Consider the following 19,311-nt stretch of genomic DNA (forward strand, 5'->3'; position numbering starts at 1 on the left):
AGGAATTTTCAAAAGAGGAATCCAAGTCAAAACGGGGACAATTCTGCTCATAACATTAAAAAAAAAAATGTGATCTCAAAGCCATTTTCAAACAGGAAATACAGGCTTGCAGATGTCAAATATTTAGGTACAGTAGACATTCTTCTTCTGTTTCTGAAGGGCTCACAATTTAAATGGGGAAAAAAAAGAACATAAGCAGTGCCTCTGCTGGGTCAGACCAGAAGTCCATCATGCCCAGCAGTCCACTCATGCGGCAGCCCATCAGGTCCAGAACCTGTATAGTAATCCTCTATCTATACCCTTCTATCCCCTTCAGGAAATCATCTAATCCCCTTTTGAACCCCAATACCGTACTCTGTCCTATCACACCCTCTGGAAGGGCATTCCAGGTGTCCACCACCCTTTGGGTGAAGAACTTCCTAGCATTGGTTCTGAATCTGTCCCCTCTCAATTTTTCCGAATGCCCTCTTGTTCTTGTAGTTTTCGAAAGTTTGAAGAATCTGTCCCTCTCCACTTTCTCTATGCCCTTCATGATTTTGTAAGTCTCTATCATGTCCCCTCTAAGCCTCCGCTTTTCCAGGAAAAAGAGCCCCAGTTTCTCTAATCTTTCAGCATATGAAAGGTTTTCCATACCTTTTATCAATTGCGACGCTCTTTTCTGAACCCTCTCGAGTATCGCCATATCCTTCTTAAGGTACGGCGACCAATATTGGACGCAGTACTCCAGATGCGGGAGCACCATCGCCCAATACAACGGCAGGATAACTTCTTTTGTTCTGGTTGTAATACCTTTCTTGATAATACCTAGCATTCTATTCGCCTTCTTAGAGGCCGCTGCGCACTGTGCCGACGACTTCATTGTCTTGTCCACTATTACCCCAAGTCTTTTTCTAGGGTACTTTCACCCATTACCAGCCCTCCCATCATATAGCTGTACTTCGGGTTTCTGTTTCCTACTTGCAAGACTTTACATTTCTCTACATTAAACTTCATCTGCCATCTCTTCGCCCACTTCTAGTTTGTTCAGGTCCCTTTGTAAATCCTCACAGTCCTCTTTAGTCCCAACTCCACTAAATAGTTTGGTGTCGTCTACGAATTTTATTACTTTGCAATTCATCCCTATTTCTAGATCATTTATAAATACATTGAACAGCAGCGGTCCGAGTACAGACCCCTGCGGAACACTACTCGTGACTCTCCTCCAGTCAAAGTAGTGGCCCTTCACTCCTACCCTATGCTTCCTACCCGCCAACCAATTTTTGATCCATCTATATACGTCTCCTTCCACCCCATGGTTCTTCAGTTTCCGTAGTAGGCATTCATGGGGTACCTTGTCAAAGACTTTTTGGAAATCTAGGTATACGATGTATATAGGGTCCCCTTTGCCAATTCGTTTGTTAATTCCTTCGAAGAAGTGCAATAAGTTCGTTAGGCACGATCTTCCCTTGCAGAAACCATGTTGGCTTGTTTATTCCTTTCTAGATGCTCATCGATGCTGTCTTTTATCAGCGCTTCCGCCATCTTCCCCAGAACCGAAGTCAAACTTACCGGTCTGTAGTTCCCCGGGCCACCTCTCGATCCTTTTTTAAAGATGAGCGTAACATTAGCTATCTTCCAATCCTCTGGGATCACGCCTGAAGTGACTACTCCTCAGACCTGGTTTCTGCTTTGCTCAGAATGCCTATAATATGATATCAGAGCCTCGAATTCCTTTTTGTTTCACTTACAGGGGAGAGGGAGGGGGGACAGCAACCACTGGGGGTTCATGAAGGGCTATGCCTTAATATCTTCATTGGTCAGCTGCTCAAAATCAAAGCACCTTAGTGTACCTAGGATACGACTGAAAAACAGATCTAAATAAAAATGTCCTTTTCAGCCTTGAATATTTCTTCCCATTTAATTTTAGACCCTCCCTATTCCCACCTAACACACATCCACAACATCCCCCTTCCCCTTGCTATTTGGACAAACTACAGCAAAAAAAAGTCCAAATTCTGCCAATGTTTTAGGCAGATGGACTTTTATTTTATTTTTTGCTATTTGAGGCATCCAGGTGTTTTGAAAATGAACCACTTAATCTCCACTTTCACAAATGTATGCAGGTACATGTCCCAAATATATAATTGGCTTATTTTCTTTCCCTTTATCTCTGGAGATTCTCAATTACTATATCATTTTTCTGGTGTTAGGTATAAGCATTCTTTGCAATCAGCTTTTCATTATCAAGCAGTTCACTTTTGGTCCTCTTAACTGATTGATTTGAGGACTGAATCCACTTATTTATCTTTTAGGAAAAGGTTGAAGACGTATCTGTTTCAGAAGTCATATTTTTAATTTTTGATTAGAATCATTTTTATTGTTCATACACTTTGAACCTAGCTTTTGGAAGTTAGCAGACTATAAGCATCGTTATCACACCACACAATTTTTCCATGCTTCAATCAATAAAGCCCATTATTATGAAGTAGTTCATGGAGAACATGACACTTCTTGTGTGGATTTCATTAAACAACTCGGAAAGCAGGTGTTAAAGAAAACCTTATCTGCTTTGGAGGACAGTTTGGATGTTGAGGATATTTTGGAAACTGGAGGTCCAAGATCGTGACCTCAAATTAAATGAGCCATCAGCAATCAATAATTGGAGTTACCGTATATACGCCAATATAAATCTAGATTTGGGAGCCAAAAAAATGGCCCAAAAAGTCTTTCCCCTCTGCTACCAACACCCTCCTGAACTAGCAGACTGCAATGCATATCGGCACCCCTACCCAAACACGAATAAAAAAAACCCCTCCCATGCCTACCGTGACATCCTGGTGGTCTAGCGGCGTGTGGGGGTAGGAGTGTTTCCCACTTGCTCCAGTACATTCTTTCTCCGCAGCAAAAATGGCTGCTGGAGCCTCATGAAACTGCCACAGGAAGTCTTTTGGCCATTTTTGCTGCGGAGAAAGAATGGGCAGGAGTAAATGGGAATCATTATTGCCCCAACGTGCCGCTAGCCCACCATGCAGTCACAGTAGTCCTGGGAGGTTTACTCCTGCTTGAGAGGGAGGGAACGCTATCTACTAGCAGGTGAAGGTGGGGGTGTGGGCACGTGCAGCAGTCTGCCGGTTCGGACGGGACGGTGGGGGGGAGGGAGGTACATTTTTACTTAAGGCATTTTTGAAGTTGAATTTTTCCCCTCTTCAGTGGAGATACACACCACACACACACAAAAAAGGTTGACAGGCTTTCCGCCACTATTTACTAATGATTAGGTCCTCAATGTGTCCTGATGTAGGAGTATGTTAATTCCATTGTCCTTGGCAAATAGATTATATTGATCAATTCTCCCTCCCCAGATGAAAATAAAGGCCCTCTAAAGTTCTCTTTTTGCTGCGGCGGAGGGGATGGGGGAAAGGAGAGGGAATATTACTGGGAGGGTGGGGGGAGGTACGGAGCCATAGGGAAGGCAAGTGGAGGAATGGTAGAATATAAATCTTTTGGTTTATATTCGCATTACCATTTTTGCCCTAAAAGGGGAGCAAAAGAGGTCTCCATTTATTCTTGGTTAGGTTTATATTAGAGTATATAAAGGTAACTGAGAAGTAATTTGGAGCTATACACACATCTGCCTTCTGTGCTATTCTATAAAATCCACGCTTAAATTTCAGTGTGCGCAACTCCAAAGGGGAGGGGCATGGGCGGATAGGGAGCATTTCCAGAAGTTCAGCACAATGTTATAAAATGTATGCCCAACTGCCGTAAATTGGGTGCCAGCATTTATATCTGCCAAAACCTGGTATAAATAGTGGTGTCCAAAGTTTGATGCTAAGCTAGTATTCTACATAGGGCGTTCAGTGCAGAGCAATTTTTATAAAACACTAATCTTAGGTGCTATTTAATGAATCTGGTCCAGTATGTGTGGAGAAAAAAAAAAATACAGCAGAGTTCAATCTCTTAGCCTTCTCAGTTACTTCTGTGAAGTGGAGAAGGTTTTAGCCCTTACCCTCATGGGATGAATGTCAGCATACGGTGGTTTTCCTTCGGCCATTTCTAAAGCTGTGATTCCTAATGACCAAATATCAGCTACGCAGTTATAGCCGATCTCCTGAATTACTTCAGGGGCCATCCAAAATGGAGTTCCTATAACTGTATTCCGTTTCGCCATAGTATCCTGAGAAAATAACAAAAAGTAAAAATAAAATCGTGTCTTGCAACAAAAATTAACTGCTCCCCTCCCCCATAAATGATTAAAAAACAATACATTAGTTATTTTTCTTTAAAACTGCAAAAACAAACAACAAAACACACTAGAAGAAAATTAGGATGTCATGCTGCCAGGTCAAGCACAGAAAACGTTGTATCATCAGGATGTCTCCTATAATGCTAGAACTCCAGAAACATGCAAAATGTTTACTCAAGTGAAGTGCATCAAAAAACCGAAACAACAAGAAGACTGAGTACAATGCAATACAGTGTCTTACTGTATATACTGCAATTTTCCGCAAGGAATCTATGTACTTTACACCATCTGCTACCTCTTCAAGCTGGACCTTCTTCTGCCTTGTTTTTCTGGCAGTTTTTCTTTGGCAGTGAAGATTCAGTATAAAAATTCAGGTTGAGGGATGGTGGAGGGGAGGGAAGGGGAAGTAAAGTATAGGTGTCAGAATAGGGGAGGGAGCCATGGCACACCCAAAAATGGGTGGTAGGAAATTATAGGACATAACTTCCTACCGCCTTCTGAGCAGTGTCTGCTCACCTTCTCCTGCACAGGATCGTTGACACTGCTTTTTTTTTTTTTTTTTACTGCTGCCTGCCGCCACCGCTCTTACAGTTACTGTGGGATTTCTCTTCAGCTTCCTCCAGCCAGATTAAGATCAGTTGGGCTAGAGCCTGGGGAGCATCGGCAGGGGGGGATGGGGGGGGGGACTGGAGAGCATCAAGGGGGCTGGGGACGGAAGCCTGTCACAGCACACTAGGCAGGCATAAATGGGCAACCTAGGTGGACCAGGAAGGCTTTACCTACTGATATCTTCTGATTCAAAGCAATTTATTCCTATTACATAAGAAACATAAGAAATGGCTTCGCCGGATCAGACTCTAGGTCCATCCAGTCCGGCGACCCGCACCCGCGGAGGCCAAGCTAGGTGTTCCCTGCTGAGAAACCTTGTTTACTCGTATCCCCCAATGTGATTTGCAAGAAGGTGTGCATCCAACTTGCTCTTGAATCCCAGAATGCTGGTCTCCATCACGACTTCCTCAGGGAGAGCGTTCCAAGCGTCCACCACTCGTTGTGCGAAACAGAACTTCCTAATATTTGTCCTGGGCCTGGTGCTCCTTAGTTTCAGTCCATGACCTCTTGTCCGAGTCACATTTGACAATGTGAATAACGATGTTTCTTGCTCTATTTTGTCATATCCTTTTAGTATTTTAAAAGTCTCTATTATGTCTCCTCACAGTCTTCTCTTCTCGAGGGTGAACAATCCCAGTTTTCCGAGGCGTTCTTTGTAGCTCAAATTCTCGATACCTTTAACTAGCTTCATGGCTCGCCTTTGTAAGTTATCAAGATAAATCACAGGTCCTACTATTAAATAAAAAGCGTCATACACCCAGAATGGGACAAAGTGGCACCTTCATTCTGCATCCTCAGAACTCTGCACATGTTCAGAATCGCCAGCTCTGATTAGAGAGTTGCGCGGGGACAGAAATCCCACCCGTCCCCGCCAAAGTCCCACCCGTCCCCACCCGTCCCCGTGAGGACTCCCACCCATCCCCGCCCGTCCCCGCGAGGAATCCCTCCGTCCCCGCCCGTCCCCGCGAGGAATCCCCTACGTCCCCGCGAGGAATCCCCTACGTCCCCGCCCGTCCCTATAAACTACAGAAATAGTTATTTCATTTAATTATGCTACTGAATTAAAGGCTCTGGTAGAAACCCATTTAAAAATAAGCAAAAAGACTTTATTAATTTGGAAATATTAATTGGGAAGAATACATACTTTGTAAACGGGTTTCTACCAGAGCCTCTAATGTTTATAAATTTTTATCAACACAACTAATATACTACTTTATCCTTAAGCAAAAAAAAAAAAAGAATTTTTTTCCTACCTTTGTTGCCTGGTTTCTGCTTTCTTCATATTCTCATTCAATTCCTTCCATCCACTGCCTCTCTTCTCTCTGTGTCTTCCATTTGCTCTGTTACTGTGCCTCTCCCTTTCTCCCCCATCCCAAATTGGTCTGGCACCCATCTTTTTCCTTCCACTCCCCCCATAGTCTGGCACCTCTGTCTTCTTCCCTGCCAGGGTCTTCTCCCCATTCCCTCTTCCCCATTTCCTTCCAGTGTCCTTCTCCCCCACCATCTTCCCCATGTCCTGTCAGGCAGCATCTTTCTCCCCCCTCTGCCTTTCCCATGTCCTTTCAGCGTCCTTCTCCCCCCTCTGTCTTCCCCATGTCCTTTCAGCGGCCTTCTCCCCCCTCTGTCTTCCCCATATCCTTTCAGCAGCCTTCTCCCCCCCTGTTTTCCCCATTTCCTTTCAGTGGCCTTCTCCACCCCTGTTTTCCCCATGTCCTTTCAGTGGCATTCTCCACCCCTTTGTCTTCCCCAGTGCTTTCAGGGTCCTTCACCCCCCTCTGTCTTCCACATGTGCTTTCAGCATCCTTCCCCCCCTCCTCCCGTTTACCCCATGTCCTTTCAGCGTCCTTCTCCACCCCTTTGTCTTCCCCAGTGCTTTCAGCGGCCTTCTCCCCCCTTAGCGTCTTTTCTTCTCCATTCCACCTTTCCTCCCTCCCTGCCTCCACCTTTGTGGCGCTTTTGCACCCGACTGATAACAGAACAGGCCCGGTCGGACAAATCTCCCTGTCCTGTAGCCGCGAATCTAAATTACCTTCTTACAGCAGCTGGAGTATTGAAGCTGCTGTAAGAGGTAATTTAGATTCGCGGCTACAGGGCAGGGAGGTTTGTCGGCCGGGCCTGTTGTCGGTCGATCGGGGGACCTGACCAGCTGTGCACATTCTTCGGGGCGGACCGCCCCCTCCCCCCTCTTTCGTTCGCCATTGCCTTCTTCCTACCTGCCCTGCCGCACACAGCCGACCGGAAGTCTTCCTGATGTCAGCGCTGACGTCGGAGGAAGGGAGGGCTTTGCTTAAGCCCTCCCTCCGACGTCAGCGCTGACATCGGGAAGACTTCCGTTCGGCTGTGTGCTGCGACAGTGCAGGTAAGGAGGAGAAGACTACCCTCGCGGCTCGAATGCAGTGCACTGCGATCCAACCCCGCAGGAACCCCGCGACCCTCGGAGGCGTCCCCACGGGATCCCCGCGACCCTAGGGGGCGTCCCCATGGGATCCCCGCGACCCTAGGGGGCGTCCCCACGGGATCCCCGTGACCCAAAGGGGGAACCCGCGGGATCCCCGCGGGTCCCGCGGGATTCCCGTCATCCCCGTTCCCGTGCAGCTCTCTAGCTCTGATCCTTACACTGAAACAGCAGCTGCCTCATGAGCAGCCGATTATGGTAACCCCGATTTTGCAAATACTCATAACTCACTGAGGAGCTTGGGCTTAGGACATAAAGATCATAAGAGCCACTGCTTGTCCCTGGAATTGATAACATGGAATCTTGCTATCCTTTGGGATTCCATCGGTAACAGAAGTAACCAGATGTGCTTATGGGACAAAGTCACGAGAATTCAAGCTCAGGAATTCCTGACACCCAAATCCTCCACTTAACCATTAAGCTATATATCCTCCTTTTTTCTTCTAAGAACCACCTCTTTTTCTAATTACAGCTTTACGTATAAGAGAACTGATTGCAGGGATGTCAGCTGCCACACATTTTTTCCAACTTACCGTAAGTTGACCTGCAACCCCAAAATCTGCAAGTTTAGCATGACCTTCTGTATTTAGTAAAATGTTCCCAGCTTTGATGTCTCTGTGAATTTTCCTCATAAAGTGAAGATATTCAAGTCCTTTAAGGGTTGATTGTAATATTGTAGCTATTTCTTCTTCTGTTAACTGCAAAAAAATAAAAATAAAAAGGAGGTTTTGTACCTATTAGCAAGAACTCGTTTAAAAAGATTCTACTATGAACTGTTTAGTTAAATGGATAACACATTATCTTACAGATCATTAAAGTCTTTTTTTTTTTTACCTTTGGCCCAAGAGTATTTTTTCTTGCTCCTTGAACTTCCTTGAATCATAACATATCTATTGAGCTATGAGATTTCAACTGCAATTATGCTGGTTTTTTCCTCCTTTCTTTCCCCCTCATCTAGCTCCTTGTGGAACTCAGGTCTGCATACACCTCCAGTCCAATGGTTTCATTATCACCACTGTGCAATGGCCTACACTCTCCTCCCCTCCCCTCCCAAAAGAAGCAGTGAATGCTTTGTTTACAGCATTTCCAAGCCTTGTCAGCCTATGGAGCAGAAGCCAAGCCTAAGCATGTTGCCCAGAAGTACCAGTGCACCACCAGGCTTGTACTTCCAACCCCTATCTTTTTACATTTTATATTTCTGTGATTGAGGGAGAGGAATGGGGAGACATTTAGTTTTAAAATGGCATTCTTAGGAGACCAAATGTTTTATTTCAGTAACCAGCTTCATATAAATAAAGCATATCCTTATACACCATAAGATCTAAAAGAGTTGGATATTCTGCTGTACTCCCATCAAAGCAGACAGCTGCTTGCCTTTTCTGTAACCAGGAGCTAAAAAGAATCAGACATCCAATTCAGATTAAAATCTTAGTTCTAACGTGAGCAGTACTACTTAAAAAACACGTTCTCTGAAATTTCCTTCCAGCTATCACAAGTTGCCACTTTAAAATCACCTTGCTATTGTGTAGATTACAGTTATAACTACCAACCAAAGAAAATCAATTTCTCTGCCCAATTCAAGGTTATGTATCCAAATGTATAACACACCTAGGACCTGACAAAATAGCTTTTTTTTTTGCACCCTGCTAAGGCGAGCACAACAGTATTCAGGCAACAACACAGATTGCAGCACTGGCCGATAAGAAGATTGATGCCATGGACTGAGAGAAAGTCCTTATTCAACAAGACATCGCCTGCAGCAGTGTTGCAAGGATGAGAATGCAGCTGTGTCAGCAGCCTGGGTCCACATTAAGGCATAAGCTGGAGATGCAGTGCAAAATTGAAGGGTACAGCAAGTGCCGGATGTGAAAGCCTTGAGACGACAGCTGGGGTGGCTTTGTGAAAGATATCGCCTAAAGGCTTTGCTCACTAAATCTTGGCACCGATACCAGAATATGTAGAGTAAGTTCTGGGAGCTGGAAACTACAGTTGATACATCTTAGAACCAGAATTTCTTGTGTTATGAATCAGAAAAAATTTTATCTTTGTGGTAAAGAGAGTTCTGGATTGTGATTATTGTTCAGTGCGTACTGTGCATTGTAAAATAAGGGTCCAGGTTGAGGAGGGGGTAAGGTAGTTGGGGTCTGGGTTGAATAACATGGGGGGAGAGAGCAGGGTGTATGAGTGAACATCTACTGTTTTCTTGTGGTGTACTATATGGGGTGTTAGCTCACTACACCTAGCAGTTAAGTATTGTATGTTTTCAAAAATAAAATATACAGGGATAAATTGCCTTCACCATTTTACGTCACCCTCAAATTACTTGACAAAGTAATCACTATTAAACCTTTGATACAAAACCAACAAAGGAATGATTCTTTTCATACCTTAATGACAACCTTTCACCACACCTAGCAGTTATACCAGGGGTAGGGAACTCCGGTCCTTGAGAGCCGTATTCCAGTCGGGTTTTCGGAATTTCCCCAATGAATATGCATTGAAAGCAGTGCATGCAAATAGATCTCATGCATATTCATTGGAGAAATCCTGAAAACCCAACTGGAATACGGCTCTCGAGGACCGGAGTTTCCTACCCCTGAGTTATACTATTAGTTTGTAGATATTGTCAGCCAGATGTCAGCCTAGCTATCGCTACCATTCAGCATTTTTCGTTGGCATTACTTATGTCAGCGAAGGCCTATGGGAAATTATATCAATCTGACTCTGGCATGGGAATGCAGATAGACCCTGAGGGCAGGAAGACAGTTTTAAGTAGCCCTGATTGAATCATGACTAGCTAAAAGGTGTTAATGTCTGATTAAGAGGGTGCTTAGGACAATGGGTCCAGGTGCACAGATAACTATTGTCAGAGACAGACTGGAAATACATATATGCCCATAACCTATTCTTCGGCTGTTTACTAAGGAGGGGAAGATTTAACTTCTATTGAAGCTCAATAGTTTTCTATTCAGAATAAGATTCCAAGGTATAAAAGCCTCCTCTCTGCAACACACATCTATCTTTTTCTATCTAGCTATCCCTTGGCTCTTGGCTTGGCAATCTGGTTCTCTCTTGAGCTCTCTCTATCTCTCTGTCTATCCTTCTCTTTATCTATGGAACACGAAGCTTAGACCATCCCCCTTTTCTCTCTCTCTCTGGCTCTTCCTAGAACTGCAAGCTTCTATGTCTCTCTTTGTTTCTGGACTATGTAAGGCAGGGAAACTGCTTTGCTCTCTATTTAATTGTAATGCTTAATTGTAATGCTTATAAATATTGCTTTTCTGTAAGCCTATTTCTATAATATATTTTTTTATGCAATAACCTCTGGCTGTGCCTATTATTTGATTCTACTTCCTGGTGAAACTTCAGTGAGGGAACTGAATCTGGGACCAGCGTTTGTCAGTACGCCTTTCACTTAACCCCTACCACCATACATTGGGGGGGCCACTAACAAAACTGACAGATATGATTTCTGAGGATTGTTTGTGTGGCTGTTTTATTATGTTTTTATATTATTATGTAAATCATGTAAACCATTTAGTTTTAAATGGTATAGAAATTTTTAAAATAAATAAAAATAAAATATACAGTTTAAAAAGAAATGGAATACAAGGATAAATTGCCTTCACCATTTTACGTTGTCACCCTCAAATTACTTGACAAAGTAATTACTGTTAAACCTTTGATACAAAACCAACAAAGGAATGATTCTTTTCATACCTTAATGACAGCCTGTTGAACCAATCATCTTTTCAGTCTCCCTTCAGCCAATATGTTTTTCATTTAGAGTTTGTTTGCTTCAAATACAATAAACATACACACTCAGATATGTTGATTGTCCTACTAAAACTAACGGTATCTATGAACTTCCTAAGCCTATTCTGTCAATTGCTATGTTCTAAGGGGTCTTCAAGTCAAAGAATTTTTCTTCAACTAAAGCAAACATAAATTTTCTCAAGTATGACGGATGTATACTTTTTTTTGTTTGTACTTTATGTATTGTAAACGGCTTTTGGGCAACCAAGGCCATAAAGAGTTTTATAGGGAACCTTTTTCTAAAGCTTAGTGAGCGCTATATGCTAAAAAGCCCATTTTAAACTTATGGGCTTCTTAGCATATAGCATGCACTAATTCCGTTAGGGCATGCTAAGCTTTAGTAAACGGGTCCCTTAATTAAAACACTGCCCTTCCTCCCTGAATCAGACCATTATGCAATGCTTATCATTTTGTAGATCACTAATTGTTAAGTTCAAAATTTAGGAAACTGTATAATGTTTTTCAAAGATGCTTGCTGTAAAATTAAAAGCCATTAACTCCTTACCGTTTTGTTTCTTAGTCGAATAATATCAGAAACAGATCCAGCGCCACAGTACTCCATGACAATCCATAAATCTGTGTTTTTAAAATAGCTGCCATAATATTTGACCACATGAGGGCTACAAAAAAAATGTAAACGACACAAAATATGCTTAAAATGAGCATTTAGAGAAAAATATCACATGTAGCAACATTAAACGTGAAAATCCGAAAGGCAAGGTCATCTTTTTGTTCTCTGGATGTGTGTTGGCCAAATTCACAGTAGAGATTTGTGCCAGTCTTATTAAAGAGCTGGCCCATTCTGGGAAAACATCCCTAAATTGTCAGTCACAAGCACAAGGACTAATACTGGCTGCACATAATATAGCATGATCTGAATATGATCTCTAAGGGAGGAACGGATAAGCATGCACCTTTCTTCATAAAAGGTGGAAAATAAATCCTAATCAATAAAGTGGATGAGATTTCATATATTGCCTTTCTGTTGTTACAATCAAAGTGGTTTACATATTATATTATAATAGAGGGCTACATGACTTTGCTAGAGTCATACTGCACTGGAAATATAAAATCAAACTAGAGACTGCTTTTCCTCACCTAGCCGGGGGGAGGGGGGGTTGGGGTGAAGGGAGAACCATCACATTGGACCAAGATATGCGGATTTCTATTACACCAGTAGTCTAAATGGATACAGGCACATATTTGTCAAACAGTGGCCCTGCTCTTATTAAGACTTTTAGAATCCAATGATCTTGACATGGTGTTTATTAAGACAAGTCAAATATAAAGAAATAAAATGTTCTCCACATCTGTATTACATCATATGTCTAATACAGACATATGATGTAATACAGACATCATATGTCAAGTCATTCATAAGTGGAGATTTTACTTCTTTTTATTTGACTTGTTTTAATAAACACCTTGTCAAGATCATTGGATTCCACAGTCTCTTTTCTTCTGTTGTGTCTGGACTTCCAATTTTTGACTGTAGAATATCCGGGCCCCTTTTTTTGTTTGTTCTTATTAAGACTGTAAAACCGTTAACTATTAGAACTATAATGTTCCCAAACTGACAAAAATATTCAGTACCTGGGAGTATATTACCACAATAATCATATCTCACCAGGGAACACTTATGTATGGTCTGTCAGACCATCAGAAGTTAGAAATAAGGATTTAAAAAAGTTTAATTTTTGGTTTCAAAAATTTGGATCGATGATGAATACAGCGTCAAGGATTTAGTTTCAAAATGTTTCTATATCTGATGGTCCAACTTGCCAACATTGTACATAGCAAGTGTTCTAGTGGAAAATAACAGAGGAGAAGATTAAAGGGAACAAGAGACAAAGACCTATGTGACTGCTTTATGGATATCCTTAGTTCACAAAAATTAAAATATGATGAAAAACTGGAAGTGATTATAATTTGTAATTCCAGGCACAGAGTAAGAGAGGATGTGTTGGTAGACCTCTGGTACAGAGAATCTCATGTCTACACAATTCTATTTTTCCACCTAGGAAACAATATCTTAAACCTTAAAAATACAGGCTACCCCAAAAGTTTGCTGCTGCTTTTGCATTGAGGAATGAATTTCATAGGATTACCTGTCACATTGCTGCATTATAGATATCTCTTTGATGATTTCCTGTAGGTCGGACTCAACAGGAACCTGTTTAATTGCCACTACTTGGCCGGTCTCTTTATGAATTGCTTTGAATACACTGCCATAAGACCTGTGGAGTACAAGCAAAACAAAAACACACACAAATACATTACATTACATTGATGTCTTCTATCCCGCCAATACCTTTCAGTTCTAGGCGGTTTACAACAAGAAATTAGCCTGGGCATTCCCAGGGAGATTTCAAGGTTGATAGCTATAGTATGCGTCGGGATCTGGGAATGGTCGATACGGTTTGGTTAGCTCTAGAGATTGCCTCTGAAAATCCATATCCTGATAAATATCTCAAATTTAGAAATAAGTAAATCTACAACTTATTGGCCCTTATTTCTAAAAATACGAGGGGTGATTGAAAGGTAATGAGACTGCCTCTGTTTTTCTTTCCAAGTAGATATGGCAATGCTGTGCTGGTTCTTGTGACGCTCATGCATTGATGTTTCTGAGCCTGCAGTTGGACTGCTGAAGTCTTCATTGCTGGATCACAGTGAGAGGAAGAACTTTGTACATTTCATCATGGCAAATGAGGAAGATGTGTCTGTGAGAGTATGCCAAAGGCGTGTGATTGAATTTTGTATTCAACTTGGAAAGAGCAGTAGAGAAACTCTTCAAATGTAACGGCAAGCATGACCCCCCTATACTCTCCTCCTGAAGTTATCATAAGTTGATCATAAAAGTTATGTGTGTGGGGGTGGGAAAGCAGGAGTTACCCCTGAAGAGAAGAACCCATGAAGGATCACCTTCAGGAGACAAGAGTGGAAAGAGTAGATGTGAATCACTTGTTTACTCTTTTCAAAAATACTAAGACTAGGGGGCATGCAATGAAGCTACTAAGTAGTAGATTTAAAACAAACTAGAGAAAATTTCTTCACTCAACTTGTAATTAAACTCTTGAATTCATTGCTAGAGAATGCGAAGCAGCATTTAAAAAAGGTTTGCATAATTTCCTAAAAGTCTATAAGTCATTATTGAGATGGCTTGGGGAATATCCACTGCTTATTCCTAGGATAAGCAGCATAAACTTTGTTTTACTCTTTGGGATCTTGCCAGGTACTTGTGACCTGGTCTGTACACTGTTGGAAACAGGATACTGGCTTGAAGGACCTTTGCTTTGTCCTAGTATGGCATCATTTATGCTCTCATGTTCAAATAGAATCAATTTTATTTAATAAGAATGGACCGTGTGTTAAAAGTTCCTTGACCTGCAACCAATTTCTTCCACATAAATCACCACTAGCGTTTTGGGGTTTTTATTTTTTAAATCACTGGTCCGCTCACAGAATTCCTATGAGCATCAAAGCTGTTACCCCAATGGCCAGCGCTAAATATCACTAGCACGGTTTTGTAAAAGGAAGGGGGGTTAATGCATAATATAAATATAGAAAAAATAATAATTTTCAGTAATGCTATAGGAAAAAAATCCCTACCCGTCAACTTCACCTTTTCTGCTCCTCTGTGCTCTAAAATCAACACATATTCCCAGTTTTCACCACTTATACCTACCCTTCTCCAAGTTTTTCCAGCACATCAAAAACTTCTTCTGGTTGTTTGGTCAAGCTATCTTCACTTAGCTTTTTCAGTTGCCTATACAAAGGGTAGAAACATGAAAGTTAAGATTATGCTTTTTATTAACCCCCCCTGTAAAACATGAACAGATGCCCCATATACAATCATTCTTCCCTACCCCCCAGACACAAAATGAGGGACAGGAAGCAGCAGCATAGAGAAAGCAGAAGACAGCATGTTTAATTCACTCATGCTACTGGTGGCCCAAAGAGTACGAGCAACGCTGCTGGAAACAAGAATGGATCTCACCGGGTCGGGGGGGGGGGGAGGGGAGACTCTGGATAATTATGCAGGCCGCCTAAGAGTCCATGGGCCACCATTGACTTGCGGGTCTTGAATCGAAAACCACTGGAATAGACCATACTAGTCTTTATCTGCCATAACTATGTTAGTTTTAAAAGACACTACAGTATAACAATATAACTGTATATGTTCAAATGAATGTTCAAATACTGGCATACTCTAATATATTAAAGCAAGCCTTATTCCCAAGGCATTTTACTACGTTTTGGTAAGAACTGGCCTTAGCACGCCCTTACACGAGTCTTTCCAACATGCTAAGGCTATTTTTACGATGCCCATTAAAAAATCTTAATCTCTATTTGTGGCTGCCATTAGTGCACAGTAATTTTAAAAAAATTGCCATATGAGCACCTACTAACACCTGTTAACCCTTTCAGGAATATAAGGATCGTAGGCCAATTTTTGTGGTTTTGACGACATTTTTATGGTAAAAAGGGCTTGCAGATGCCAAAAAATTGATTTGTTTTGTGAAATATCATTATTTTTTTTTTTTTAAATCAAACTTCTGGCTTATGGACAATGTGGCAAGTGAATCTTCTCGTCAATCTGGCAACGACGCTAATGAATGAATGTCGGAACCAGTTTGTTTACATAAAGGCAGTATCCTATGGAATCCGTACATATCAAATTTAGAACTGTAGACTATCCCAATCAAAATTTATAGGATTTTAAAGTTATGGGACAAATATGTCCCTTGGTCCTGAAAGGGTTAAGGAGTGGGAGCTCTTACCATCCTTAACTGTGCATCAACCTGTTTAGCCTGTGATAATACAGATGTGCTAACTGGTAAGGGTAGAACACCCACTCTGTATAGTTAGCATACACACATCCCAAAACTAAGGTGGAATGTCACATTAAGATTTTCTTGCTGCATTAACCCTCCTTTTTATAAAACCATAGCACAGTTTTTAGTGGGGGGGGGGGGGTAAGTGTGTGCTAAGCGCCAAATGCAGCTTAGTAAAGGGGACCCCTAAAAGGCCAACACAGGAAAAAAAAATAAAAGATACACAAAGTGTTAAAAAAAATTTTTTTTTTTAACCTGCAATACAATTCACCAGTGCTATGGAACTGGAAGCAATTTTGAGTGGAGTCAGTGAGTAAAAATGTACCAACGCCAGCTTCAAAACAAAAAGAATTATAAAAATTCTTATATAAATGGTAAATCTATCATTTTAAACTTACATTTTTTTTGTTCTGATTCTTTGTTCAAATAAATATATTTTGCGGTCTCTTAGTCCCAATTTTGTTCATAAAGAAATATTTTGTTTCTGTAATCAAATTTCTTTTGGATTTATTATACATAGTTGGAGTTGAACAGTAAAAAATAAAATAAATAAGTGTCGAAGCTCAAGATTTGGTGTACCAACGCCACAATCCTGTAATTCGCAAACAGCATTTTACATTTATGTTTTAAAATAAAGTCTTGTTAAATTAGATGAAGAAAAATTAGGTACAAACAGAAAATAGGTACTTCCTGACCTAAAAGGAAGAACTTAAGAACATAAGAACATAAGCAGTGCCTCCGCCGGGTCAGACCGTAGGTCCATCCTGCCCAGCAGTCCGCTCCCGCGGCGGCCCGAACAGGTCACGACCTGTCTGAATCACTAGATGGGGCCCCCTTGCCACCTTGGTTTCCCATTGAGTCCTATCTTCCCATCGAAGTCCTAACCCTCCGGTCTTGCACATGCACGACCTGGTTGGGTTTCTATACTTATTTCCTGGTTAGCTTTCTATACCTTTGTTACATCCCAGCACCTCTCTCAGTATCCCACGATCCCTTTATCCCTCAGGAATCCGTCCAATCCCTGTTTGAATCCCTGTACCGTACTCTGCCTGATCACTTCCTCCGGTAGCGCATTCCAGGTGTCCACGACCCTTTGGGTGAAAAAAAACTTCCTTGCCTTTGTTTTGAACCTATCTCCCTTCAGTTTCTCTGAATGCCCCCTCGTACCTGTTTAGAATGCTGAAATTCTAAACAGTCAAAATTAAACTCACTTCTCTCTAACATTTTCATACACTGCTTGGTTACAATCATCATCTTAGGCAGAGGCAAGTAAGAACTTAAGAATTTGCCACTGCTGAGTCAGACCAGTGGTCCATCATCGTACCCGGCCCTCTGGTCTAAGACCAGCACCCTAACTGAGACTAGCCCCACCAGTCCACGTTCCTGTTCAGCAGAAACTTGTCTAACTTTGCCTTGAATCCTTGGAGGGTGTTTTCCCCTATAACAGCCTCTGGAAGAGCGTTCCAGCTTTCTACCCCTTGGACTGGAAAACAGCTAACGTCGTTCCTCTACACAAAAAGGGTTGCAGGACAGAGGCTGCAAATTACAGACCGGTGAGTCTGACATCGATAGTATGCAAACTCATGGAAACACTGATCAAACGCCAATTGGACACGGTCTTGGACGAAGGGAATCTACGGGACCCCAATCAACATGGATTCACCAAGGGTAGGTCCTGCCAATCAAACCTCATCAACTTCTTTGACTGGGTAACAAAAAGACTGGACGAAGGAGATTCACTAGACATAGTGTACCTGGACTTCAGTAAAGCTTTTGACAGCGTCCCACACCGCAGACTGTTAAACAAGATGAAATCGATGGGGTTAGGAGAGACTCTGACGGCATGGGTCAATGATTGGCTGAGTGGCAGACTTCAGAGAGTGATGGTTAACGGTACTTTCTCTGAGACATCGGAGGTGACCAGCGGGGTGCCGCAGGGCTCGGTCTTGGGTCCACTCCTCTTCAACATATTCATAGGAGATCTGACTCAAGGGCTTCAAGGTAAAGTAACATTATTCGCCGACGACGCCAAACTATGTAATATGGTAAGCGAGGACAATCTACAAGATATTATGGCGCAGGACCTGCGTACATTGGAATGCTGGTCCTCAACCTGGCAGCTGGGCTTCAATGCTGGAAAGTGTAAGGTCATGCACCTGGGTAGCAGAAACCCATGCAGAACTTATACCTTGAACGGGGAGACCTTGACCAGCACTACAGCAGAACGAGATTTAGGAGTAATCATTAGTGCGGACATGAAATCTGCCAATCAGGTGGAGAAGGCTTCCTCAAGGGCAAGGCAGATGCTGGGTTGCATCCGTAGAAGTTTCGTCAGCAGAAAGCCTGCAGTCATAATGCCATTATACAGGACCATGGTGAGACCTCATCTGGAATACTGCGTGCAATTCTGGAGGCCACATTATCGCAAAGACATGCAGAGGGTCGAGTCGGTCCAAAGGATGGCCACCAGAATGGTCTCAGGGCTTAAAGGTCTCTCGTACGAGGCAAGACTAAACAATTTGCAGCTCTACACTCTCGAGGAACGCAGGGAGAGGGGAGACATGATTGAGACGTTTAAATACGTCACCGGACGTATAGAAGTGGAAGATAACATTTTCCTTCTCAGAGGCCCCTCAACCACAAGGGGGCACCCGCTCAAACTCAAGGGCGGAAAATTTCACGGCGACACCAGAAAGTATTTCTTCACGGAGCGAGTGATTGATCAATGGAACAAGCTTCCAGTACAGGTGATCGAGGCCAGCAGCGTGCCAGATTTTAAGAATAAATGGGACGCCCATGTGGGATCCCTAAGTGGGTCAGGGTAAAACATTGTATAGTATTAAGGGGAGGGTCTATAGAGTGGGCAGACTTGATGGGCCTTGGCCCTTTTCTGCCGTCATCTTTCTTTCTACCACTCTCTGGATGAAGAAGAACTGACCATATAAATTATGTATTTACTGAACAGAATCAAAAATCACTAAGGGCTCCTTTTACTAAGGTACGCTAGCGTTTTTAGCGCACGCAGATTAGGTAACCAGTGTGCTTTGCACAAGAGGGGGGGGGGAAATGTGATCGTATTTCTTTGCTTTGAGCTAATACCGCCGCAGCCAGCAATAAAAAAGCCTAACATGACTTCATTAAAAAAAAAAAAAAAAGGGGGGGAGGGTACATTAAGGGCTCCTTTTATCAAGGCACGCAACAGGGGTTAGCGCGTCGGACATTTCATCACGCGCTAACCCCTGCGGCAAGCCAAAAAACTTACACCTCATCAATGGAGGTGTTAGCGACTAGCGCGGCAGGTGGTTGAACACGCGGTATTCCATGCGTTAACCGCCTACCGCGCCTTGATAAAAGGATCTCTTAGAGTTCTA

At 42.4% G+C, this 19,311-nt stretch overlaps 1 protein-coding gene across 2 annotated transcripts in view; it reads right to left on the minus strand.

The window, feature by feature from the left end:
* Positions 1 to 19,311, minus strand: part of STK4 (serine/threonine kinase 4) — a 124,051-nt gene that overhangs the window by 94,010 nt on the left and 10,730 nt on the right. For both annotated transcript variants that reach the window (XM_033962993.1, XM_033962995.1), the window contains exons 2-6: positions 14,791 to 14,871; positions 13,214 to 13,342; positions 11,611 to 11,725; positions 7,823 to 7,987; positions 3,989 to 4,156 (exon numbers count right to left, since the gene is read on the minus strand). In XM_033962993.1, the coding sequence (XP_033818884.1) occupies positions 3,989 to 4,156; positions 7,823 to 7,987; positions 11,611 to 11,725; positions 13,214 to 13,342; positions 14,791 to 14,871 (658 nt within the window). The remainder of the gene's footprint in view (positions 1 to 3,988; positions 4,157 to 7,822; positions 7,988 to 11,610; positions 11,726 to 13,213; positions 13,343 to 14,790; positions 14,872 to 19,311) is intronic.

This window comes from Geotrypetes seraphini, chromosome 11, assembly GCF_902459505.1.
Source record: "Geotrypetes seraphini chromosome 11, aGeoSer1.1, whole genome shotgun sequence".
Taxonomy (NCBI): domain Eukaryota; kingdom Metazoa; phylum Chordata; class Amphibia; order Gymnophiona; family Dermophiidae; genus Geotrypetes; species Geotrypetes seraphini.